The sequence below is a fragment of the Colobus angolensis genome, unplaced genomic scaffold (genome assembly GCF_000951035.1).
Source record: "Colobus angolensis palliatus isolate OR3802 unplaced genomic scaffold, Cang.pa_1.0 Scaffold112, whole genome shotgun sequence".
Lineage (NCBI taxonomy): Eukaryota > Metazoa > Chordata > Mammalia > Primates > Cercopithecidae > Colobus > Colobus angolensis.
In genome coordinates this window covers 291,399-317,399 of record NW_012112253.1, presented here as the reverse complement: position 1 = coordinate 317,399, position 26,001 = coordinate 291,399, and the positions used below count along the sequence as shown (strand labels likewise).

The 26,001-nt window shown below is 47.5% G+C and overlaps 1 protein-coding gene across 1 annotated transcript in view; it reads left to right on the top strand.

Moving 5' to 3' along the window:
• The window catches only part of ADAMTS17 (ADAM metallopeptidase with thrombospondin type 1 motif, 17), a gene marked incomplete at its 5' end in the record, with an annotated part of 344,816 nt that overhangs the window by 113,757 nt on the left and 205,058 nt on the right, over nt 1-26,001 (top strand). Inside the window, one exon of the mRNA XM_011958096.1 lies at nt 14,676-14,781. Within this exon, the coding sequence (XP_011813486.1) occupies nt 14,676-14,781 (106 nt within the window). The remainder of the gene's footprint in view (nt 1-14,675; nt 14,782-26,001) is intronic.

Here is a 26,001-nt window from a genome sequence, read left to right as displayed (position 1 = left end):
CATATTCCTCCAGTAGATAGTCTTGGAGGATGGATCCCATTTTATTCCTTTAAAAAATATTTTTTGCCTTTTCAAGTTTTTAATTTTTATACTTTTTTAATTAAAAAAAGCATAATTACCACAATTACATAATTACTACAAATTACAAAGGACTACAGCAGGACTAGAATAATGAGTGAATCACATCCGCCTGGAAAGCAGATACTCCCAATAATATTAATGTTATAATACAAGCTCATTCAAGTGTTTTACATTTCTGTCTTCTGTTCCTTTTTTGGCGTTTTAAATATGATATCTTAGCACATAGCAAAGATAAGGTGCGATGAGCATAAGGTAGAACCTTCTTCGCAAAGCCGGATGACAAGTTTTCCTCTCCAATGAGAAATGGGTTCTAAGTTCCTATCTTCTCTGTCATCAACATGGCTGAAGGGGGATAAGGTGGGGTGGGGAAAATCCAGGGACTCTTCCACATGGGAGGTACTCTGGAGTTCCATTTAGGAGAGTACCAGATAACTGAGATCACTCTATCCAGGCTTTTTTGGCAAAAAACAAAACAAAAGCAACCCTCATCCTCCATAACTAGTCATCTTTCTTGCCCCTCCTCACTTTCAGGACCTTGTAAGCAGCTTGCTTTCTTTTATAAAATCATCAGGAAAGGGGAAAAAAAAGAGCTACAATGGAACAAAACTAAAACATTTAATAACTTTGACATAGGGGCTCAGCACGTCTATCTGACCCCCAGGAGTCCCAGCTGGGGCGGGGCCGGATGGCCCTTCTCTACAGGTAGTGCATTTGCTCCCAGGTGCAGGAGAGGGCGAAGGAGAAACCTGCCCCTTGACAGGGCTGAGGCACACAGACCTTCTGATATTTGATGCTCAAAGGTTATGCTGGCATGGACCAGTCTTGGAAGGGATAGGATGAATAGAAGGATCTGGGCAGGCTGTTGCTTTGCATCTCAGGTCTTGGATCCCATTTTAAAATGATTCTCCTGCCTTGTCTCCAAGTTTTGTTTGTTTGGTGGGTTGTTTATGTTAGACCAAGATTGAGAATGATTTAGGAAAATAACACAGCTCTGTTCTGTTCCCATGCTGGTGGGCACTGGCATGGGATGTTCCCAGGGTGTGTGTGGTGTTATGTACTGTGGACGGGGAGGAAGTAGTAAATGCTTCTTTGGTCTTAGACTCTGACAGAGTGGATGTTGACATTGATTTTCTGAGCAATCATGGTGATTTGTCAGTATCCATCCAATGGAGAACACAATCAACAAATGGCTTTTATATCATGTTTTTCCTCTTATCAACCCAAAACAAATCCAGTTTTTAGAAATACTCATTTGCAGAAAACAAAGACAGCTTGTTAAAATTGTCAGCATATACTCTGCTGCGTCAAGTCCATCTCCATGTATGTTCAATTCATGCAACCAGTTAAACATACCAAGATACAATAAAGGCCCTGCAGCTGGGACCAGAGAACAGGCAGTGACCTTGTCCAAACAGAATAGAGTGGTTTCTTTTTTAAATTTGTGTTTTATATGTACACACTCAAGAGCATACCTTTGTAAATCATATATATGTTAGACTGTGGATATGTGCATATCCCTCAGCGGTTTTTTTCCTTTCATTTTTACATTCTTTACAATTACAGTCTAATTTAAATTGGATGCTTAACTCAGGGTGCTTTCTAAATTAAATGTATGTACCTAATTGACAAAGATGTGCGTGTCACCCTATGCATTACCTTGGCTGCTTCCCACCTCGCCCCACCCCAGCCCCAGGCATAACAAAGAGTCAATTTGACTGCTCTTTTACAAGTGACATTGTTGGTGAATAATGTCAGACCCTTCCTCATGTTTTCTATGTGTCAGTTAGTTGAGATCTGGCAATGAAAAGCACATTCTACAAAGCATTGTTGGTTATCACCTTCTGAGGAATGCTTGGGTAACCCCCAAGGGCTGGAGGATAGTTTTGCCGGGATCTTTTGGTCTGACTTGGCTCATCAGAGAGGACTTTCTTCCTAGGGAATGTCTTTGATTACGTTCTGGGATTTCTGTGTTTAGTGTTTTTAACCTTTTTGAGGTTGTGGATCCCTTTGGAAATTCGATGAAAGCTATAAAGCTTCTTGCAAGAAATACACGCATGCATGTTAACTTTTGCAGTCTCAAGGGTTAAAGACATCTGTGTGCGAGCCTTGTTAGTTTGTGTTTTAATAGGAAACTCCCTGGACTTTGAATGGTAGTTGGCAGGCTTCTCCTCTCTTCCCTGGAATGCACTGTGAACGGGCCTGACTATGAGTCTCCCAGGCTTGCCGCACAGTCCCTGGGGCAGAGTCCTCTTTACCTTTGCTGCCGTTACAGGGGATCTGCAGCCAGACTGGCTGGGTTCAGCGGGTTCTTCTACTTGGTTGCAGCATGGTCTGGGGGATTTGCTTACCTTGGTGGTGCCTCGGTGTCCCCATGTGTCAATGAGGATGATAATAGCATCCCTTCGTGGGGTGGTGGTACATGCGCATGCATGTGTACGTATGTGTGCATACACATCAGAGGCTACCGAGATTCCTCTCAGCAGGGACAGGTGGGTGGGCACAACAGCACGGAAGTGCAGAAGTGCAGCCTGGATGGTGAACTGCCACTTCCCAGCATATAACCACTTCCCCTCTTCTGCACACCTTTCAGCCTTTCTCAGTGGGTCAAATTACTTCCTAAAATGGCCAATATACCAATTTATATTCTCTTTAATAGCATCTGGGAGTATTTGATCCTGATAACCTTGCCAGTTATTGCCAGACTTTTTTATGTTTTGTCCACATGCCGGGTGTGAATTGATGTCTTCTTGTGATTTTATTTCTCAGTTCTCTGCCCAGGTAAGTTGGATATCTTTTTAAATCTTTGGTTTTAGGAATTGAAATTGTCTTCATTGTGTCTTTTCTTCATCTTTAACTTTGTTTATGGTACCTTTTATCACATAGAAGTTTTCAGTATGGATTTAGCTAAATAGCTCAATCTTTTTTGTTATGATTTTCACTTCCTGTTTCTTGTTTTAAAAAATCTTTACTACTCTGGGAACATAAAGACATCTCACTACATTTTCTTCTGACAGATTCGAAGTTGTTTCCATGCTTGTGTATTTCATCCATTTAGAGTTTGTTTCTGTGTCTGGCATGGGGTTGAGAGTTTAATTCATTCATCTCCCTGTGGACACCTGTGGTCCCAGTGCCATTTATTGAACAGTCTGTCATTTTCCACTTACTCAATATTTTTAGAAGTCAGGCAATTTGCATTTTATGTAAGCTCTTCTAACTTTTTTTTTTTTTTTTTTGAGATGATGTCTTGTTCTGTTGCCCAGGCTGGAGTGAAGTGGCACAGTCTCGAATCACTGCAACCTCCACCTCCCGGGTTCAACCGATTCTCCAGTTTCCCAGGTAGCTGGGATTACAGGCACAGGCCACCATACCCCGCTAATTTTTGTATCTTTTTAAATTAATTAATTTATTAATTAATATATTTGAGACAGAGTCTCACTGTCACCCAGGCTGGAGTGCAGTCGCACGATCTCGGCTCACGGCAAATTCCACCTCCCAGGTTCACGCCATTCTCCTGCCTCAGCCTCCCAAGTAGCTGGGACTACCGGCACCCGCCACCACACCCGGCTAATTTTTTGTATTTTTAGTAGAGACGGGGTTTCACTGTGCTAGCCAGGATGGTCTCAATTTCCTGACCCTGTGATCCGCCCATCTCTGCCACCCAAAGTACTGGGATTACAGGCGTGAGCCACCGCGCCCGGCCAATTTTTGTATTTTTAGTAGAGACAGGGTTTTGCCATGTTGGCTGGGCTGGTCTCAAACTCCTGACCTCAAGTAATCCACCTGCCTTGGCCTCCCATGGTGCTGGGATTACAGGCATGAGCCACTGCGCCCGACTGGCTCTTCTAATTTTTAATTGTTGGTGACTGATTAAAATTTTCATTTAAATCCTAAATGGGCCAAATAAAACATTCCTGCAGTTGAAATCCTTCTGTGGCTGCCAGCTTGCAGCCTCTGATGCAGTTCTTTAGGGCAGGACCTCTGGCCCTGAAGACTTGAGATTGAATCCCAGCTCCACCCCTCATTCGCTGTTTGACCTCGGATGAGTTGTTGACTTCTCAGAGTCTTAGTTTCCTCATCAGTAGTACTGCAAGGATAATAACAGTATGTACCTCACCAAGTGGTGGTGTGGATAAAATGAGATCACGCGTGGGAATCTTTAGCACAGGGCCTGGTACACACATAGTAAGTGTCTGACAAATGTTAGTGTTTAGCAGCCGCCGCCTTATTACTTACTCCTCCCTGTTCCAGCCCTCTTCTTTCTTTCTTTCTTTATTTAGATGGAGCCTCTCTCTGTCACCCAGGCTGGAGTGCAGTGGCGCCATCTCTGCTCACTGCAAGCTCCACCTCCCGGGTTCACGCCATTCTCCTGCCTCAGCCTCCCATGAGCTGGGACTACAGGTGCCTGCCACCATGCCTGGCTAATTTTCTTTTGTATTTTTAGTAGAGACGGGGTTTCACCACATTGTTAGCCAGGATGGTCTCCATCTCCTGACCTCGTGACTTGCCCACCTCGGCCTCCCAAAGTGCTGGGATTACAGGCATGAGCCACTACACCTGGCCTCTAGCCCACTTCTTAAGCAGCAGAGGATGGTGTTTTATGAAGATGAGGTTGGCAGGTCTGCTATGCATTCATTCATTTACAGAACTTATTGATGATGTGTTTAAGCCACACTGTGCTGTGTAAGTTGAATCGTTATGGAAGCTGGCCTAGAGAGGCCTAGCATAAGATTTGTTCGTAGGACCTGACTGGCTCATGCTGCAGCAGAGGAACCACAATGGGCCCTGGGCACCTGGGCACCTGGAGGGGTGTTTCTGGGCAGGATCGGGGAGAATCAGTGGAGAGGAGGCACTCGAGTCCAGATGTTTTAGGACTAATTGGAGTGGGGAGAGGCAAGTAAGCTGATGCCTACAGAGATTTCTTAATGATGCTTAAGGTGATGACAAAGGCCTGGGCTTGGGACCAGTGAGAAAGAAAGAAATCCCAGAGTCTGTGAGTAGCAGGAAATGGCAGGACTTGATGATTACTAAGATTGGGTGGGAGAAGGGAAGAGAGAGGTTGACTAGGACTGCAAGCTTTTGAACAAAACTTGAAGGCTCAGTTTGGGGTGGTGAGTCCCATTGGTGTGGACTGAGACTTGGGGGGTATCGGACAGCCAGACTGACCAGCCTCAGGGGAATGCCATAGCAGAGCTCAAACAGGAGCCCCTGGATATACCAAAGACATACCCTTATCTAAATTGTCCAGTGACCTTGACTCTTCCCAGATTCTTAAACCAAGGCCATCTTCTCTTTCTATTTCACATGCATGTGTGTATCCCTTTGTTATCTTTTAAATTATAATTGAGGCATAATTTACATATAGATAGTATATCTAAGTGTACCGTTCAATGAATATTTGTAAACTGATGAGCTTTGTGTAATGGTTAGTGATGACCTGGATCTAGAAACAAGACAATATCAGCCGCCGGGCAGGTCCTCTTCATGCCCCTTCTGGTCACTAGTCCCTCTGGGGTAACCCTGACCTGACTTTTTTTATCTCTAAATGAGTTATTATAAGGCAGATATCCTTGTGGCCAGCATCCTGGTCAAGCAGTAGAGTCTATCAGCCCTGTAGGTGGTCCCCGTCCCAGCCACAGCCCCTTCCCTCTGCACCGGTACCCACTTCCTGGGGTTTTGTAGTGATGAGCACCTTCTGTCTTCTGGCCTTGTGCATTTGTGATTTTTGAATGAGTCAAGGTAAGAAGAAAAAGCAGCACATGTTTCTGGCTTGCTGCATTTGGTTCTGCACACCCAGAATACCTGTTGCCGCTTGGTTTGCCTTAAGATTTGCTAAGCAGAACCAGCAACAGTGCTCCTTTTTTGTGAGCCTACTGTGTGCCCGGGGAGGCTCATGGGTTCCCAACAGACCTGGAAGAGCCTGCTCTGTGCCAAGTGTGGCTCGCAACAGACCTGGAAGCTTCCAGAGCTCTCTGGCCCATCACCACGTTCCCCTGGAGTTCTTTGGGATTTTCTGAGGACTTGAAGAGATGATTTTAGCCTCCGATTCTTCAGACCAAGCAGTATGTTACTTTTATAAGAGTCTTTTAAAACTGGCTCCTCCCTCCAAGGCTGTGTTTGAGTGTTTTTAGAGCATCTCATAAGGCCTGGGGACTTCTGGGGAGTCTCCTGCAAATAGAAATGGCCGATGATGTGAGCGATGGGTCCACATCACTCACATGCATGTTGTCGTGATTCTCTCACCTCCCTTCCCGGTGCCTTAGTGTCTCCTGATGGACATCCCTGGCTGTAACTTGCAAGGTACACCATTGTTAAATGACTGAGGGATGGCACTTCTCTGCCTACAGATGCAGCTGGCTAAGGTGTTATATGATTTTAAATACAGAACACCCCCACTCCACCATATTTTTTGTTCTTCTCTACCAAGCATTTTTGTAACTAGTTCAACCTGACGCTCCTACCGCTTTCCAGGTCGGTTCCTTGTTATTAAACCATGTTGTGAACATTGAGGCCAAGCCCATGGCGCATTAGGTGGCTGCAGTGCTGTGTGGCAAATGAGCATGGTGAGTTCTGGTGGTCACCATGCTTGTCGGTTACCTGTGTGAGCAAGGGGACCCAGGGTACTTCTGTGGGGACCCAGGGTGCACTCTGGGTGTATTAGCCTGTTTAGAGCTCCTCTTACAGAATACTGCAGACTGGGCGGCTTACATAGCAGACAGTTATTCCTCACGGGTCTGGAAGCTGGAACTCCGCAGTGCCAGTAGGACTGGTTTGGGATAAGGAATCTCTTTCCTGGCTTGTCGACAGCTGCCTTCTCACTGTGTCCTCACCTGCCCTCTTGTGCTCACTTGGAGAGAGGGAAAGAGAAAGGGAGGGAGAAATACCTCTAGTGTCTCTTCTTCTTTTTATAAGGACACCAGACCTGTTGGATCAGGGCCCCACCTTGCTGACCTCATTTAACCTTCATTACCTCCCTGAAGGCCCTGTCTGCAAATACAGTGACATTGAAGATTAGGGATTCAACCTCTGAATTTCAAGGGGACACCGTTTAGCTCATAACAGTGAGCATGATTAAAATGCATGTGGTTGCTCTTACCAGCCCCTACTCTGCCTTCTTCCTGGCTCTGGCTGTCATCTCAGTTTAGCAGCCTTCACTCATGGCCCTGCCTGTGGCTACTCTAATAAATGTGATTCAAACAGAAATGTTGAGAAAGATTATGATTCTAGGCACACACCTCAGACAGCTGCCTTGGGAAGGCTGAGTCAGGAATGTGCCCCTCCTTCCAGGTTGCATTTGAAACTCCGAAGGGAGATTCGATTCATTCCCAGATTCCCTTGGGGGATATCTGACCCCATGGAAGACTTAGTTGTCCCATTCCCCACATGGAGAAGATTATTTTTAGCCAAAACATATCACACTTCTTCTCAGCCTCACCCCCACCTAAAACCCCAGCTGTCCCTAGGGAGAGGGAGGGCATTCTAACCCACCAGCAAAGGAGAAACATTTACAGTGAGAGAAGATAGAGGAGGCTGAAAGCTGTCATTGAAGTGGGACTAAGCCAAGTTCATTTTAAAATTATTGACCAAAGTGCCAAGCAGTACAGTTGATAGAGGATGTGAGTGTGTTATAGCTTTCAAAATTCACTAGGGTCCATTGCTGTAGGAGTGAGTGTGGGCATCGGCCTCATGCTTCCAGTTAGGGGAGGGGTGTCCTGGCCATGCCCGTGTCTACAGACGTACACTCACGTGTGCGCACACCAAAACTTGCACACAGGTGACGGTGCAGTGCTGCTGAGGTACAGCCATCCAGCACGCTGGTCAGGGGGTTGTGTTTCCTGAATGCCAAATGCTAGAAGACAGGGTTCTTCTCTGGTGGCCAGGGAGTACCTGCAGAGGTCCAGAGGTCTCCTGAAAGGGAACTCAAAGACGCTCATCACCTGCTGCATTCACGGTGCTGCCTGCAGGTGCTCCCCACGCAGGGAGCCACCTGTGGTCTGGGAAAGTTTGCCAAGAGAGTAGTCAGAATGAGGATGTGGCTCGGTGAGGGGCTCTCAGCTGTGACAGGTAACCCAGAGGGAGGAACAGGGATCAGTGAGTGCACGGCTCAGTGTGGAGCTTCCTCTCCAGTTTCCACTTCTTTGCCCTCTGGAGAGGCCAGATCTGGGCTGGGTCACTGGCGCAGCTGTCTTTCAGAGACCCGATCACCCACCCTTCAGGCCCTGGTGCTTGGCTTGGAACATCCCTGCTCATCTTTCTGCCGGCTGCTTTGTCCTCTTGCTGCAGTGGCCTGGAGGCTGCTTCCCCTAGGCCTGCACCTGCTCAGCTTAGACTCTGCCTGGCACGAGGCCTGTCACATACAGGCAGTCAGGAAACACTTGACAAAGGGTTTGTCGAGATAAGAGATTTTCAAGGCTCCTCTGATGTCCTGAGGTGAACCTGCCTGGGACCATTTCTGGTGGGCATCAGGGCCTGTTTCAGAAGCCCCTGAGACTCTGTGGGGTTCTCCGAAGAGAGGCACACTGTGATTTGACAAATGTTACATTGCTCCCTGGAGAACCCCTCCCATGTGACAGGTCCTGCTGACATGAGCGTCATCTTCTCTGGGTAGTCTGGGTGGGTAGTCTGCGTGATATCTCCATGCACTTGGCTCAAGTTGGCTGTGGCCTTTTGAACATCACCACTTATGCATTTCTCCTTCCTTCCCCCTCCTGGCGTGTTTTGGTTTCTAGAGCAAACTGTTGGCATAAACTTTTTGATTCTAACTTGTAAATCCCAGGGCCAGTTTATTCCTCCACTTACCCTTAACTCACAGAACACATGAAAATGTTATCTTGTAGGAGTGACTCCTCCAGCCCAGGGACCCTTGAGTCATCTGTGGGAACTCGTGTGATTCTCTTACCAGAGACAGCATCTCCTCCCAAAGTCCAGGATCCTGGAGATGCCTGAGAAACCGAAGCCAAGGACATCTGTGTCCTAAACTGTGGTCTCATTAACCCTAGGGAGCAAGGCCCAGAAGTAGCCTTTCCTGACTGTGACCCATAACCAGGAAACCCCATCACAAAGCAACAGCTCACATGGCATTATAACACACAAACCAACACAGAGTTAGCCTGCAAGGTCATAACTGCTGGATGACTCCCAGTCCACAGAAAACCATAATTGCCAAGGGGAGAGTCTGGAAGGCTTCCTCGGAGAATGTGCCAGCATATTCATTGCTTGGGCTGGCAGTGGAAATGAAGGTGCCTCCCCACCTCAATCCCAGCCCCTTCCCCCTCAGCCACTCTTCTGTTGCAAGAGGTTAGGATTTTCCCACCCCCACTTGTGTTTTCAATGTTATAGCTAAGAAGGCTTTGTCTACACCAAGGTCAGGAAGATGTCCATCTTAGTTTTCTTCTAAGAGTTTTATAGTTTTAGCACTCACATTTAGCTCTTTAATTCATTTTGACTTATATTTTAAATGTGGTGTGAAGTAGGGGTCCAACTTTATTATTCCTTTGTAGTTAGTTTTCCTTTGTCACATCCTAGACTCTAAGACATTTGCTCCTAAATGCTGTTCACCCGTTCAGATCACACCCATATCCACTTAGGTTTGCAGGAACACAAGGACTTGTCAGTGAGCCTGAATCTGCAATTCAATATCCGTGACTATGGTTGGTGTATGGGCAGATGCCGGTTGCTTTCTTGTGACTGACAGCTTGATGTTCCAGCAATAACTGTGACAGTGTTTGGTAGTTGAGCAGTTGGTGGGAAAAATGGAGCCATCTCTCTCAAAGGCAGACCCTGTAAGGTTGGACTAATGGGCAGCAAGGCCACCAGCTGCAGATGGCTTATATGCAGCAACTTACTGCATCAACCAGAGTTTATACAGTTGTTTGTTGTTTATTTCTTCAATCTAGAGAGGATTGAGTGGTCAGCCCCGAGATAAAGAGTTACGAGCTTATATCATGTAGTTTTCTACTGAAAAAGAAACTAATTAAGCCTCTTCACCCAGTTTTCTCTAAAAAATTATGCTTCTACTGAGAAAAGGAAGAGAAAGAAGACAGATGAGCACCTGTGTTGCGCTGGCATGGCTGGGAAGATGGGTCACAGAACTAGTGGATGGGAGCCTCTTCTCTGGATAAATTAAATGAGCTGCTCCAGGTTTCAGAAGAACTCATTATACCCCTTCTTTTATTTTTTTTTTTTTTTTTTGAGACAGAATCTTGCTGTGTCACGCAGGCTGAGTGCAGTGATGGATCTCAGCTCACTGCGACCTCTACCTCCCCTGTTCAAGTGATTCTCCTGCCTCAGCCTCTGGGGTAGCTGGGACTATAGGGACCTGCCACCATGCCTGGCTCATTTGGGTGTTTTTTTTTTGTCTTGTTTTTGTTTTGTTTTAGAAAGAGTCTTGCTCTGTCACTCAGGCTGGAGTGCGGTGGTGCGATCTCAGCTCACTGCAAGCTCCACCTCCCGGGTTCATGCCATTCTCCTGCCTCAGTCTCCTGAGTAGCTGGGAGTACAGGCACCTGCCACCACACCCAGCTAATTTTTTGTATTTTGAGTAGAGACGGGATTTCACCGCGTTAGCCAGGATGGTCTCGATCTCCTGACCTTGCAATCTGCCCACCTCGGCCTCCCAAAGTGCTGGGATTACAGGCGTCACCACCACACCCCACCAGTTTTGTATTTTTAGTAGAGACGGGGTTTCACCATGTTGGCCAGGCTGGTCTCAAACTCCTGCCCTCAGGTGATCTTCCCAGCTCAGCCTCCCAAAGTGCTGGGATTACAGATGTGAGCCACCGCGCCTGACCCACACCCCTTCATTTTTACCCTCTGTGTTTCAGATATTTTTAAGAGTGTGTTTGTTGTCAGGGGTGTAGTAGAGTTGGAGTGAGCCACCATTTAGGACACAAGCACACACTTGTTGTGAGGGGTGTAGTAGAGCCTCTGTTTCCCCATCTATAAAATGGGACCAGTCATACTCGCCAAGCAAGGGAGGGTTGAGTGTTCAGAGCAGTCTTGCCCATTTAGAGGCACAACTAATAAATTCCAGTTGCCTTTCTGCCTCCCTTTTGTTACAAGAAACTATGCAAACATGTGGAATTGATGTTTTTAAAAATTTTTAAATAAGTTCTGTGATCTGTGGAGAATTTTAAATCATAGAAGGCTGGATGTGAAAGCCAGTGAAAGCACCACTGCAGGGTCTAAAAGCCTCACCTCAGCCTAAGGGAATTCCAATTACTTTGGAAGATTCCACAGCATCAGCACTGAAGTTAGCAGTGTACTGACCGCTAAACTGTAGTGTCACAGACCTCAGTTTTTAATAAATCAATACAGAGAAAACTAGTTTTTCCTCATTTCTTGACAAGCACCAGCATGAGGATTTGGTGGGTTTTTCTAGCTTGGTGCCTTCTGCAGCCTGAGATGGTGGGGGCATCTCTGAGTCTCCAGGGCTCTGTCTTCCCTAGACTGCAGTTTCTTTTTAGTAACATGGAATAGTGGTGGGCTTTGTTTTCTGCTGAAGCTGGATGACTTAATTACCGTTTATTCCCCCCATAGCTCTTATTTTACAACAACCTGGGATTTTCTCCAGACTTTGTTTTGTGCATTCTAAGCATTTCCACCTCATCTCATAAACACACAGCTCTTGTGCTCTGTTGTCAGGAGCTATTTCTTTTATGTGTTTTTCCTTGCTCAGTTTTATGACCAGGCTGGTCACGATTGGAATAAATCATTAAAAGCATTAGACCATAATCCACCTTTGTGCAAGAGCATTTCTTGTAAATAAACTGATTCTTTGTTTTCCAGTTAAAAAAAATCATCTGCACCTTGGAAAAATTAAAATGCAATTATTGGAAGGCTCCTTGCTTCACTGTTCCGCTAGCATTGCACGTTACCTAATTAGAGTGGAAAGTCAGGGCTGCCTCCTCCGAATGCTGAGTGTGGCTGAAGCCAGGGGGAAGTGTTTGTGTGGCATGTGAGGTCTGCCAGTTCTGCATCAGAACCCATGGCAGGCACACTCAGGACAGCAAGCTCAACACATCTGGCCTTACTCTGTCTCCCTTCCCCCTCACCAGGCGATTTCTCCAGGGTGTGCAGATCTGATTGTTTCTAATTGATTCATTGACCCAGAGAGGCTGCAGCCAGGGCTGGGTGGGCACTGCTGTGTGTCTGAGCGTGTGCATGCACCCACGTGGGCCGCGTGCACATACCATCAGAGCTATGTAGCAGCATTCCACCTACTCACTGGTAGACTTGTAAAAGCAACCCACAAAACATTTTTAAACAAAACCAGAATAATGACCTTGAAGGTACCGAGAAACCACATTGCATCCTTTCTGGTTGTTCTTTTCAATAGTCTGCATTGCTGGGTTCTTTTCAATAGTCTGCATTGCTGGGTTGTGACATCCACGTGGCCACAAAAGCATCTTGAGGCAAAATAACATTTAATTTGTCTTTTATTTATTTTTAACTAAGCACATTGCATGTTTCCAAATAAAAATAGACCCACGGTGAGGTACCTGGGCCCAGTGTGTGGAACATGAGCCCTGGAGCCACACCTCTGTGGAGCCAGGCAATGTGAGCTTCCTCTGTGCCTCGTGGGGAGGACGAGGAAGGAGGATGTATTAGTCCTTTTTCACGCTGCTATAAAGATACTACCTGAAACTGGGTAGTTTATAAAGGAAAGAGGTTTAATTGACTCTCAGTTCTACATAGCTGGGGAGGCCTCAGGAAACTTACAATCATGGCTGAAGGGGAAAGGGAAGCAGGCGCCTTCTTCACAGTGCAGCTGGAGAGAGTGGGGGAAATAACTGCCAAACACTCCTAAAACCATCATCTCTCATGAGAACTAACTCACTATCCCAAGAACAGCATGGGGGAAACTGTTCCCATGATCCAATCACTTCCCAGCAGGTCCCTCCCTGGCACATGGGGATTACAAATTGAGATGAGATTTGGGTGGGAACACAGAGCCGCACCACATCAGAGGGCCCACCCTGTGTGCGGCTGAGCTCCGCGCCAGTTTGATTTGAACATCAACGAAGAGGATGCTAGTTTAGCTCTTTGGGAGCAGGGAGGAAGGGTCATTTTTAATGAAATGGTTCCCCTGTCCCATTCTCCCCTGCCCTCTGCCAACTCCTTCCCTCCTGAGACATCTCAGGCAAGTTCATGGAAGGAGCCCTTGGAATGGAGCAGTGTGCAGCTCGACAGAGGGACAGCCCGTGGTGGAGAGCAGGTGCTCCTTCCTTGGGTGGTCACAGCCCATCCAGGGCATGGGGCTGATGGGCAGAGTCCAGCTGTGTTTAGCCTCCATCCACCCCATGGCGCTATGCCAGCAGAGCCGCTGCCCACCCACGCCCAATGTGACAGCACAGCCAGGGGAGTACTGAGCTCCTACAGCCACCCCATTCCACCATCCGCTTGTATATCACACAGGGGCATATCGAGGAACTGCCCTCGGGGTTAAACACCCATGGGAGGGCAGATGTCAGGTTTCCTAGCAGGCCCTGTTGAGAAGCCCTGCAGTCCCTGCGGGGTGAGACATGTCTTTCCTGGGTGCAGGGAGTGCTGTGGTGGGGAGCCCTGGAGGGTCAGTCCCCAGAAGTGTGGCCAGCATGGGCTTGCCCTCCCCACCCCTGCTGTGGCCACCCTCCCAGCATTCCCCAGAGGGGCTGGCATCCAAGGGCCCCGTGTCATCCCACACGTCCCTTTGCCAGAGCCGCCTTCCTCCCCTGGAAAACGCCTGCCGCTCCTGCAGTGGCTGGCCTGCTGTCCCACCAACACCGCCTGTCCTTGGGATGCAGCCTCCACTGCCCTGCATTGCATTTCTCCTGGTGTGTATGGTTCAGGTTTCCTGTCTTAGAGTGAGGTCCTTAGGGGCAAGCACGTGTTTGTGGAGACACACATTTGGCTCACAGGCTAGTCCTCACTGAGGACTTCAAGGCCCTGGCTCTCCCAGCGCTGGCTCCACTTTCTGTGGGTCTTCCTTTCGCAAGGGCTCCTGAAGCATTTTCAGAACATTCTGCACAGCCGTCCAGGGCTTGCTGTCCATGAGACCCAGCACAGACCCCGGCTCACGCCCGGGATGTGCAGTGTGACGAGGCGCTTCCTCCCTCTCAGGGTGTGCGGGCGTAGGGGCATTGCCTGAGAGTCAGGGCCTCTTAAACCTTATACCCTGGGTGCCTTGCCTGGCTGGCCTCACTTGGTGCCAGCCCTGGGCACTGAAGTTAGACAGATCTGGTGTAGGATCCCAGCACTGGGTGCCTATCCAGGTGACCTTGAGAGAGTTACCTTTCCTTTCCAAACCTCAGTTTCCCTCATCCTGGGTCATGAGGATTAAGTTAGGTGCTATGAGTACACTACTCAGCACACCCCCTGATGCATATTAGATGCCTGATGGATGCTTGCGGTGGTTATTGTTTTTGTTGGGTGAACACAAAAGCATCATTCACAGACCCTTCCCATATGGGCTGAGACTCATAGTCAGCATTGTCCCAGTGTGCCTGCCTTGATTGTGTGTGACTTTGACCGTGCGTGATGTTGACCGTGCGGACTTGCCTGGCGAGACCAGGGCCTCCCACGTTCTGAAGAGGATGTGTTTTGTGTCTCTGCTGCAGGAATTGCTTACTTAGGAGGTGTGTGCAGTGCTAAGAGGAAGTGTGTGCTTGCCGAAGACAATGGTCTCAATTTGGCCTTTACCATCGCCCATGAGCTGGGCCACAAGTAAGTATCAGACTGTGTGTCGTCCTGTTTTCTTTCAATCCTTTTTTGAATACAGATTTTTCACTTGAATTCTGTAAGTTCTAAAACAGTGCTGCTCTATGCCTTTGCTGCTTCTGCAATAAAGGACGCAGGTCCATACACTAGGGTCCCAGCCCTCAGGGACCCCACGAGATTACTGCACTGATTGGCTTGGAGAGTTGAAATGTTAATTTGATGTGCACATCGATTCTTAAAGCCAACAGAGTAGAGAGAAGAGGTTCTTCTCAGGATGTCCTTATTTCGTTGTACTTCTTTCTGGGATGAGCATGATCTTTGATTCACTCCAAGTCTATTATTCACATAATGGGATGGGTCTTTATACTATTGACTTTCCATTTTCTTTTCTGCCAGTTCTAAAGTCCAACTTTCTGAATGTAGAATTTAGTGTCTTAGTTTTGAAGAATTAACAGCTGTGGATGAGAGTCTTTGCATGCAGCGATTCTTCTCTTTAGGATGAATTAACCATAGAACCTTAGAGCATGCCTTAGGGGGAGTCCGAGGCAACCTCCTGGAGGGGTTGTTGAGTGGCTGGCCCCAGGTTGTGATCACCTGCAGGAAGCCTCAAGTGGCAGAAAGCCAGATAATGCTAAATCTGTGGCCTGAGGGTTATTCTTTTTCCTAGAGTAAATGTCTGTTTTATGTTTCTCTGAAGGAAAGATTGTGATATGACTGCTTAAGAACTTAAAAGAAAATTAAATTGAGGAGGCCAGAGCATGCAGAACAGTGGAAAAGTTTATATTGGATTGAATAGAACATAATTAAATGGAAATCTAGTTCTTGGGGGAAACTTATTGTAAAGGTTTCCTAATGACCTACACAGTAAGATGCCTGGGGTCTCAACTGTTAACTCTAGTTTTTATGAGAGTAAAGTCAATGTATAAGAAGGAGTATAAAAGCAACTGTTTTTCTCAAGCATTTGCCGTATCTGTGGCTTTACTTTTTGTTTGTTTGTTTGTTTATGAATGATGCCTTTTAATGAGTTTATATTCTGTTCACTTTTTAAAATGCTGGTCCACATCCACTGAATTGATTTTATGACCTTTTTGTTTTGTTCTGTTTTTGCTGTTTTGTTTTTTTTTTAAATTGTACTTTAAGTTCTGGGATACATGTGCAGAACGTGCAGGTTTGTTACATAGGTATACACGTGCCATGGTGGTTTTCTGCACCCATCAACCTGTGATCTACATTAGGTATTTCTCCTAATGCTATCCCTCCCCTAGTCCCTCACCCCCACAACAGGCCCCAGTGTCTGATGTTCCCCTGCCTGTGTCCATGTATTCTCAGTGTTCAACTCCCACTTATGAGTGAGAACATGCAGTGTTTGGTTTTCTATTCGTATGTTAGTTTGCTGTGAATGATTGTTTCCAGCTTCATCTATGTCCCTGCAAAGGACATGGACTCATCCATTTTTTTGGCTGCATGTTTTTGTTGTTGTTTTGGTTTATCTAGTGCTGTCTTAATTGTTTCCATTCCTGTAGAGGGGTTTGGTAGTTGGCCTTTCCCTACCTATTGTGTGTCATGATGTGAGTAGGAACAGAGAGTAGAAATAATGTTATGCGCGTTTCCTGGGGTAGGGAGGAAATCCCATGTTATTGACCCAGGACCTGGTGAAGCAAGATGACAAGTTGTCTCTGTGTACGTAGTTGTCTCGTCTTGACTCTATTTTTAAAAATACTGGTGACAATTCTTTGCCCATACTGTTTTTTAAATGAAGTTCAACTGCATTTGTATTAGTCAACTGCATTTTAAACGAAGTTCAACTGCATTAATTTGCAATTAATTAATTGTATCTGAGTTCTTAAAATCCTGTATCCAAGAGTGATCTGCTGGGGAAAAAAACCATAAATCAGAATGAGTTTGGCAAACATCTTCCCACCATCAAGGGACCAACCCAACCAGCATACCATAATACCTAAGAATCAATTACCTAATCCTTATGAGGATGCAGGGATATCAGAGTACTTACCAACACCCGAGCTGTTATGGGCCTTTGAATAGTCAATTTAAATAAGGTGAGTTGAGCTATAGTTACATGAACTGCAATGTCCCACGCCAGCATCCAGCAGCATGGCACATGCTAAGTGCCATTTGCACATATGTGTGGGCGCACACATGCTGCATGGAGGTCTTTTCTCATCAGACATTAAAAATACAGAGGGCCATTTTCTCCCTGATGACCTGTTCGAGTGTGCTGAATCAAACACTGGCCTCCCTGCACCGGAGGTCTGCAAAGATGAATTCAAACACACTTTAGTACCCTTTAGCTATAGACTGTTTAGAATTTCTTGGAGGACTTTTTATAGCTTGCTATTCAACTCTAATTACCGACAAAAACAAACACCTTATTGTTAATCAAAGCCAATAAATCTTGCTAGCATTTGGCCCTCCCCCTCTTAGGGTAATTACAGGTTTCCCAGGGAAGTCTGTCAACTTTGATTAGTCACAAGTGTTGGGAAGCAGATCCCCAAGGATGAAGCCATGTCCTCCCCATCCGCAGGCCCCTCTGGTTACTGGAACTGGGCTGTGGTTCCAGGCTATATGGGCTGCTGGAAAAGGCCAAGACCAACCTGCACGCTCAGCGAAGTCACCGGCCAGGCTGTTTCACAGATGCAAAACCTGAAAGCTGTTCTATATTTTGGAATACAGTGGATCCATTAAACTCCATACTCCTTAGCTTATGTGAAAAAAGTCTGCAGGTGGCTCACCCACTGGTGCCTTACCATGGAATGTGGATAAAGTGAAACATTTCTGGAGGGAAGGTATCTGCGTGTGTGCCTTTGCACGTAGCACGCAAAGGTGCGGCTCTTCTGTTTGTCACCTAACATGCTTCACAGGGCGATTGGTGTGAGCAGCTACCCTAAAATCTGATTGTCAGGAAAAAAATTCCGCTTCTGTATGAGCTACATGTTCCACTTATCAAACAATGAGTTGCACAGATTAACATGATTTTGTTTCTGCCTTGTCTGTCAGAAAACACAAAGCTAGATTTAGGGCTCATTTTCAGCAATTAACTCATCTACATCTTTTCCTCCCTCTTCTCTTTCTAGTATCTCTTGTATGCATGGTTTTATTTTAAATAGTTCAAACATAATTTATTTGGTACAATAAACTGGCTCTAATCCAATTTGCCATCAAATAGGTCCTAAATTATAATTAAATTTAAAGTTCTTGCCATAGTAATGTCAATAATGCTGCTTTGGCCATGAGTTAATAACATACTAGTGATGTTTAACTCGGATCAGATCTCTCATGTATTAAACACCTACTATGTGCAGGGTACTGTGTGAGATGCTGTGTGTTTATCATGCCATTGAGTCAGTCCTATGAGGTAGGTATTATGTAGCTTTTACTTTACAGGTTAGGAAACTAGTATTGCTTCTTTAAAATTTATAGTTACTACTTGATATGATTTGGGATCACTTATATGATTATACACCCTGCAATAGGCCCATTAAAATAAGGATATAAATTACATGAACTAAATAATAAAGAAGAGAACTTGTAGAGCCAAAAGCCAAGGCACATTCAGTTTAAGGGAAGGAAGTGTCCGTGTGTATATAGCTGCTGCTGGCTGACCAGGGACAATGGCCATATCATGGAGAGAGGTTCCCCAGGACACTTGAGTGCCATAGATGAGATTGACAGCTTCTTTTTTTTTTTTTTGAGACCAAACAACGGGCCAGTTATTTAATTAACATAAGTCTGAGACTATTAGAATGAAAGCGATGCCAGTGAAAACGATCAGTAGTTTTGTGGTTTTCCAGAAGCATGGAACAGGCTCCATTTACGTATTAATACATAAATGAACCTGAGATTTTAAAAGCTCCCCGCCTGGGGCCTTCTCAAGGATCCTGCCTCATATATCATCATTAACTTCCTTGTAATCGCTGAGCTGAAGCTGTGGATTCATTAGATTAACAGCTTTCTGATTCTCTGCCCTGACAAAGGAGCGGGCTGCAGAAGACTCCCCCGCTCCGCTGTGGACAGGAGCTGGGGGATGGGAAGTCCTGGTGCAGGTGCTGTGTGAGAAGCTGTGGAGGGGCCACCCTTGCTGCTGCCTAGAGGCAGCGTCCGAGCTGAGCAGCAGTCATGCTGACAACAGCCTGGAGGTTCCTAAATGCAAACCCATGCCCTCGGTTGCCTTCTGGCCCATGAAAGGCTATTCTGATGGGCAGCTGTGTGATACCTTTGGGTTCAGCTAGTAATTAGAAATCTTGGCCGTGTTAAGTGTGAGGAAGACAGCTGTGTCCCTTTCCATGGCGGTAGCTTGAGAAATGCACCTTAAAGTGAGTGTATTTAGCCGGGGTCTCCTTTTGCCTTTCTCCATCCCGTGGTGATCATTAGAAAGCAGCAGCCCCTGCACATGAGAAGATGGCTACAAAGGCATCTTTTACCGGCTGATCCTTGTTAAGACAGGATCCATGGAAAGGGGGCAGTTCCTTGAGAGAAAGAGCCCAGCTGGGACGACACGCCCCAGGTGTTCTCCTTCAAGAAACCAGGACAGGGTGCCTTGTCCTGGATGTCAGCATCCAATATGCCAATCACAGTTTGGTTTTAAAGAGAAAGAGGAAAAGCCAGAAGTAAGCATTTGTTTCTCTCAGGCCCCTGCTTTTCAGGCTCAACTCTGGTTGGTCATGGGAAGGACTGACCCCTGATGACGGGTAGAAGCTCAGCTGTGTGCTGACTGCCCATGAGAAAAAGCAAAAATAAAACCCAGATCAAGGAGGGAGTTGGCAGTAACTTTAGTGTGACTTTAAAGTGACTGGGTGTAATGCAGCTGTTAGAATTGTAGCATCTGTTGTTGGCTGTGATTTGGAAGCTCCAGTATAAAAGAAAGTGCATAGCTCTATGAAGGCTGCTGAGAGTGCCTTGTGTTTCGAGGGAAGTGGTTCCGGTATGCTGCAGCTAGGTCCAGGGGAGGTGCCTGGTAGGAGGAGCTGGTCCTAGTGCAGCTGCAGGCAGGCGGGCACAGAACCAAGTGTCCACTGGTCGTTCTGGGCCTAGGTAAACCCATGACCCTGTGCCCGCCTGCATCTCAGTCAGCTAAGGCAGCAAGCTCCTGGGAGATGTCTAGAGACAGGACCTTCTAGGTGGGGTGACAATAGAAGGGAGGGAGTCTGCTTTGTGCACCATCCACCACCCGCTCAGAAAAACAAAAAGGACATATCTTTATATAGAAAAATAAAAAGCTTTCTCATTGTGGAAAATAAACCTCTGCCTTTGTTGAATTGAGGAGTGTCTGTTAGATAAGCCTGAACAAGACCAGGGTTCAATAAATGCCTGACCTTGGGAGCCAGCCCAAACCATGGAAGGTCTCCAGCCCAAGTGGCACCAGTGCCACGCATGTGCTCAGCCTCCTGCAGCCTCTCCTTGGGGAGGAGCTTCTCCAGAACTGCCCCTCCTTGGGTTTCCCCTGACATGCCTATGCCCTTGCTTTGGTCAAAAAACCATGCTCTTTCCATTCTAGAATTGACCTCTCCTGTAGTAGAGAGGCCAAGCCTGTGGCCTCTGGAAAACACTGTCTTGACAAAAGCTGGGAACTTGGCGTAGATGATGCCTGGCAGTGATGCACAGGAGGAGCACTGGGTGTTTAGAAATGCAGTGGCCTAGCCTCACCCACCATTGATTGATGCGCTCGCTGTGGGGAAGGAAGCTCAGGAAGGCTCTCCAGGAGATTCCTCACATCCCAGGTGGAGAACCGCGGAAGACGCAACATCGGAGGGGTCTCATTGTTACTCTTTCTGGCGTCACCCGCGTTCCTGCCACCGTCTCTTTACCTGATGCCTCCAAGGCCCCAGTGCTGGGGAGCCAACACTGGGTCTCCTTCAGTGCTGAGCCCGGCTATGCTAAAAATAACCCGCCTGCTTCACCTCTCTCTCTCGGTCACCCTGAGTTCCATGCCCCTCGCCACTTCCGAGTGAGCACTCAGGACCCGGCCATTCTGAATGTTGCTACCATAGACGGGCTTAGTCCTGTCTCTACTCCATCAGCTCCCAGGAGACCTCAAGGAGGGCGTGGCACAAAGTGTAAAGTGACCTGTGGTGAAACCACTGGAAGAATGGGCCAGGCAGCAGCTTGGACCCGGATGAGGCAGGAGAGCAGGTAGAGGGATAGGTGGGCCCTGCAAGGACAGAGGGCAGGGTTGGATGCCACCAGGTGCAGGTGAAGCTCGGTCTCCTCTAATTTTCATTACTTTGGATGCTTCCAGCCAGATGTGATGCTGTGCCAAGGTGAGTTTGGGACAGTGGATGTCGGGAAGGATGCCACATTGACTAAGGACGTGCTTGCCTGGGCTGCAGCTCAGAATGTGAAGGAATCTGATCCCTGAGAAGTGTGGTCCGTGGGCAGTGGGTGGATGTGTGTCTGGGCTGTGATTGGGAGGAGGGAAGGTGGGGAGAGAGCCATGTGAGGGAAATGTTCTCATAACTGGAGTTGACATGGTTCAAATGAAAAGAAATTGTCTCAGTCCCAGAACAGCAAGGAAAGCAAGCCATTATCCAGATGTGTGAAGCATGGAAATGCTTGTCTGTGATTTGTGTTGAGAATGAGCCAGCCGGCACAGTGCTGTGGGCACACAGAATGGACACAGGACAGATCTAGGCAGGCAGGTAGCCCACCAGCAGATGGCCATGGGTGGTGGCTGCTCCTGCCTCAAATGTTTGGCCTTAGTGCTGCACCCAGTAGGTGCAGCACCCAGCACAGTGCTGCACCCAGCACAGACATCAGATGGGTCGGCATTGAAAGGAAGGTACGCGGAGAGAGAGTTTCTGGGAATGTCATAACTGTTTGGAAATCCTGGAGGGAGAGGGAGCATGCTTTTGTTCTAGTTGGAATTAGGGCAGTTGTGGTTGTGTTCACATAGGGGTTGGCCTTCCTGGAGGAACAGAAAAGGGGGTGCCTTCCCCCAGGAAGGACTGGAGCCTTGGACAGGCTCTAGACAGGTTTCCCAGCAGGTTCCTGCCTGGGCCTCATCCCCATTTCCCACTTAGCTCTCACAGCCTCAGGCAGTCTTCCCTTCTCTGCTGAAGGGTAATTGGTGGCGCTTGCAGCATTTAAGGGCTCTCAGGTTTCCCTCTGGGGAGCTTGGAGTAATTCCTGAATACAGTTTCCTCTGCACTTGGCGCCTGCATCAAAGTCAGTGTGTGAGCATCCACTGGGCATGGCAGTCTTACCCAAATTCCAGAGTTGTTCAAAACATGCAGGTCTTACTTCCTTTTATTTATGTATTTATATTTTACTGATTTTTTATTTTTATGGGTATATAGTAGGTATGTATATTTATAGGTTACATGAGATACTTTGATACAGGCTTGCAATGCGTAAGTTATATCAGGGTGTTTTGCTGGTGAGACTTGTAGGGTTCTTCACTTTGACAAGCCATGAACCTCCTGGTGCCTTGGCCGTGATAGAATGAGCTTGTGACTGTGGAGGACCCACGGGATAGCTGTTGCTCTACCCCACTCAGCTTTGCCTGATTTCTCACTTCCTCCCCGCTCCCTTTCTCCCACACAAATAAAAGCAGAATTTCCTTCTGGCCTCTCCCCAGCAGAGAATCGTGGATGGGAGGTGCTGCTGCAGCGACCAGAGCAGCAAGGAGCATTTGTGACTGTGGGCTCTGTCTAAATGGCCCTATTGCCATCAGCAGTAATTCCTCATGGTCCTGCATTCATGGGTTGCAGAGAAACTGCATTGCTTTCCTTTGGAGTCTCATCATTGATGTGGAGTTGCATGCAAGGCAACGACATTTCTTCCAGTTGTCTGGAAAACCCAGAGTCTCTGTTCCAAAGAAGACCTCAGCCACAGCCTTCCCAAATCCCACCAGACCAGGCCTGATGCCTGGCTGGGAGGGAGGGAAACTCAAACAGACAGCCCTTAAAAGCCTGTCAGCAAGCAGGCACATGCAGTCCCACCTGTATTTTGAGCAGCATGTCCCAACAGCTGTTGGCTGGACCTCAGCATCATGATAGGAAGTCCAGCCGTGGAGAGGCTTCCTCTGCCCCCAGAGTTGTGTTACTGTAATAAGGCAGGTTACACATGCTGTGCTGGTGTTTGTCTCTGCCCCAGGAATCCTTTGCATTTAATTATCAGGTAGATTCCCTTGCCTAAAATAATGACATCCAAGATGGTGTTTGAGGAGGCAGGAGGAAAGTTGAGTTTGGCTAAAGAACCAGATTCCGAAATCCCCTCAGAACTTCCAGACTCTTCCAGCAGTTAGCTGAGATGTAGTTTTCTTGTGCCAGAGCTTCTGGAAGCCTCAGCTGAGTGGTTCTTGGAGCTGGAAGGGATGTCCAGAGTCGTCATTTTGCAGATGGTGAGCCACCTCCCTTCCCACGGGGCTATGTGGCTGAGTGGAGTCTCGGACCTGAAGCTCAGGCCACGGCACAGTGCCCTTTCCACACGTGAACAGAACCAGGGCCAGCGCTGAGCCCTGTCCAGGTGGCTCTCTTGGTAACTGGACTCACTTAACCTTTACTTGGAAAGACACCTTTGGTTTACACAGCTAGGGTTGCCTTAGTACTCAGGTGGCAGGGGTGTGATCTGATGCAGCTTTCTCTGTAGAAGGAGTGTCCCCATTCTTCCAGGTGTTTGGTTTCCTGCCTGGAACCCTTGTGCACCTACTATCCACTGCCAGTGGACAGCTTGAAACCAAATACCTGACTTCTCCAGACCTGCCCCTCCTGGGGTTCCCCGTGCCGTCCCTGTGCCCTTGCTCCGGTCAGCCATTCTCTTCTCATTCTGGAATTGACCTCTCCTGTAGTGGACAGGCCCAATCGGTGGCCTCTGGAAGAAACCTGAATGCCTTTGGGGATCTTGCCACCAGCCCAGTCAATGGCACATTCTGGGAAAGGGCCCTTCTCATCTCCATCTGTTTGAGGTCACAGATGGCTTGCTCTCACTGCACAAAGGTGGTGGTTTTGCCAAATGGCAGTGGCAGACAGAGAGGGGCAGCAGAAGAGCTCGGGGGATCTGGGAGAGCCATGGAATCATGCACTTTGTTCCTGACATCAGAGCAGAGCACAGACAGTAGTTTCCAAGGGCCAGCATCAAGATCTGGGAATGGCCTTTCTTGGAAAAAAATATACAGCAGTAGATGAATATAGAGTGAGGGAGGTTATCATTTTCTTAGCAAGTCACTGGAAGCATGAGTAGGGCATCTTCTTGTTAAGCAGAGCCTCACTTCTACAGTGTTGAGAGGACCTGTGCTAAGTAAACCTCAGTGACTCATGCCTCTCACTTGTGATTGGTATCAGCAGCCAAGAGAGAATGAAAGGAAGGCAGGTTGGTCAGTGTTGAACTGAGGTGGGGAAGAGTCTTAGGGTTTTCAAGGCCCCTGCTGATGCTGATGCAGGGAAGTGAGGCAGGCAACCACTGGGAGAAGCTGGGCCCTGCGATGCTGTGGTGTATCATGTCGGGGCCAGAACTTGTGCCTACACCTTGGCCATGGCTTTCCCAGATTGCATCCAGGTGGATTGCTAAAGAGAAAGACAGGGCATCCACACAGTGGTAGTTTTTAGACGTCATACTTGATCATAGTATCCCCATACCACGGCCATAGCAGATCCAGAAGGACGCCTACCATGAGGCAGCTTCAGACACTGAAGACAAGTAACAAGATGCCTGCTGACGACCCAAAGGCATGCATGGGTTGGTTTCTGGTCAGGGGAGCCTTCAACGGGAGCACATGCTCCTGTTATTCCTTCCATACAGGAGCATGCGCTGCTTTGGTAAATGACACCTAGTGAGCCTGTAGTTGGCTGTGTTGGTGGCTCTGCATTGGGGGAGCACCTGAATTAATAAAGAGCCTGTGCAGCTTTGTGACACATGCTCTGTGATCACCCAGGGATGTCAGAAACTACTCCCAGCTGCAGGAAGAGAGTTATAAAGAAAGAGGCAGCCAACTTCCTGCCAGCTACTTGGTCCACACTTGGATTACTCCACAGGACAAGCTCACAAAGTCCCCCTCCATATACCGTCCCCCAGTTGAGCCGTCCTTTCTGATTTAGCAGTTTTCATCTAGAACTCCTACATCCCATGCCCAGTTCAGAATCTGGCAGAGTAAAGAAGCCCCACATTTGGTGCTGCACAACAGCTGAGAAGCACCCTAGGACTTTATCTTGGGCCTTGCACTTCACAGTGTAGTCTCAGACCAGCAGCATCCGCATCACCCGGGAGTCTGTTGGTTGAAAATGCAGGGCTCAGGCCTGCCAGGGGACTCGTGTACAACATGATAGTTTGAGACAAATAGCTAAGGCATCCAAGGGGTGGACCTTTTGGTTCACCTCATTCCTCAGTCCGATGCTCAGCGTTGCAGCTGCAGGTATATATAACTGGGTGGGTTAAAGCAAAATACTCTTTTTCCATCTTGGTTCTGCAGGGGTGTTTTCGGGATAGCTTTCATACCCTGGCTTTGCAATCTCTTCTCTGGTCCCTGCTCTTTGGCCATGCTTTGTTTGCTGGCTGTGCAATGCTAGAAGGCTCCCAGGGGTTGTCGACTGTCTTTGGAATTTGATGCTAGGTTTCCATTCAGCCTCGTCTACCACCTGGAGACCAGGTATCTTAGCAGATGTGCCTTGTACAGCCACCACTGATCCTACCTGTCAAAGAGACCTTACTCTAGTCCAAACATTTGACTTGGCACATTATAAAACCTGGTACATTTTTGGCTAAACTTGAGCACATCAAACTCTTGGATGTTTACAAACTTGTGTTGAAACATGCTGGTCAACTTGAATTGGGGTTTCCCGTGAAATGGGGGTTTTCCACGTAGAAGATGGAAGGAAGCCACAAAACTGTCGGAAACACTGAAGAAGAATGTTAGACACTCCCTAAAAATTCCCGAAGCAGCCGGTTTTGTGTATATGTTCTCGTTTTTTTTAAGAGACAGGGCCTCATGTGGGGAGTGATAGCTCATGCCTGTAATCCCAGCATTTTGGGAGGCTGAAGTAGGCAGATCACCTGAGGTCAGGAGTTCGAGACCAGCCTGACCAACATAGAGAAACCCAGTCTCTACTAAAAAATATAAAATTAGCTGGGCATGGTGGTGCATGCCTGTAATCCCAGCTACTCGGGAGGCTGAGGTAGGAAAACTGCTTAAACCCAGGAGATGGAGGTTGCAGTGAGCCAAGATCATGCCATTGCATTCCAGCTTGGGTAACAAGAGCGAAACTCCACCTCAAACAC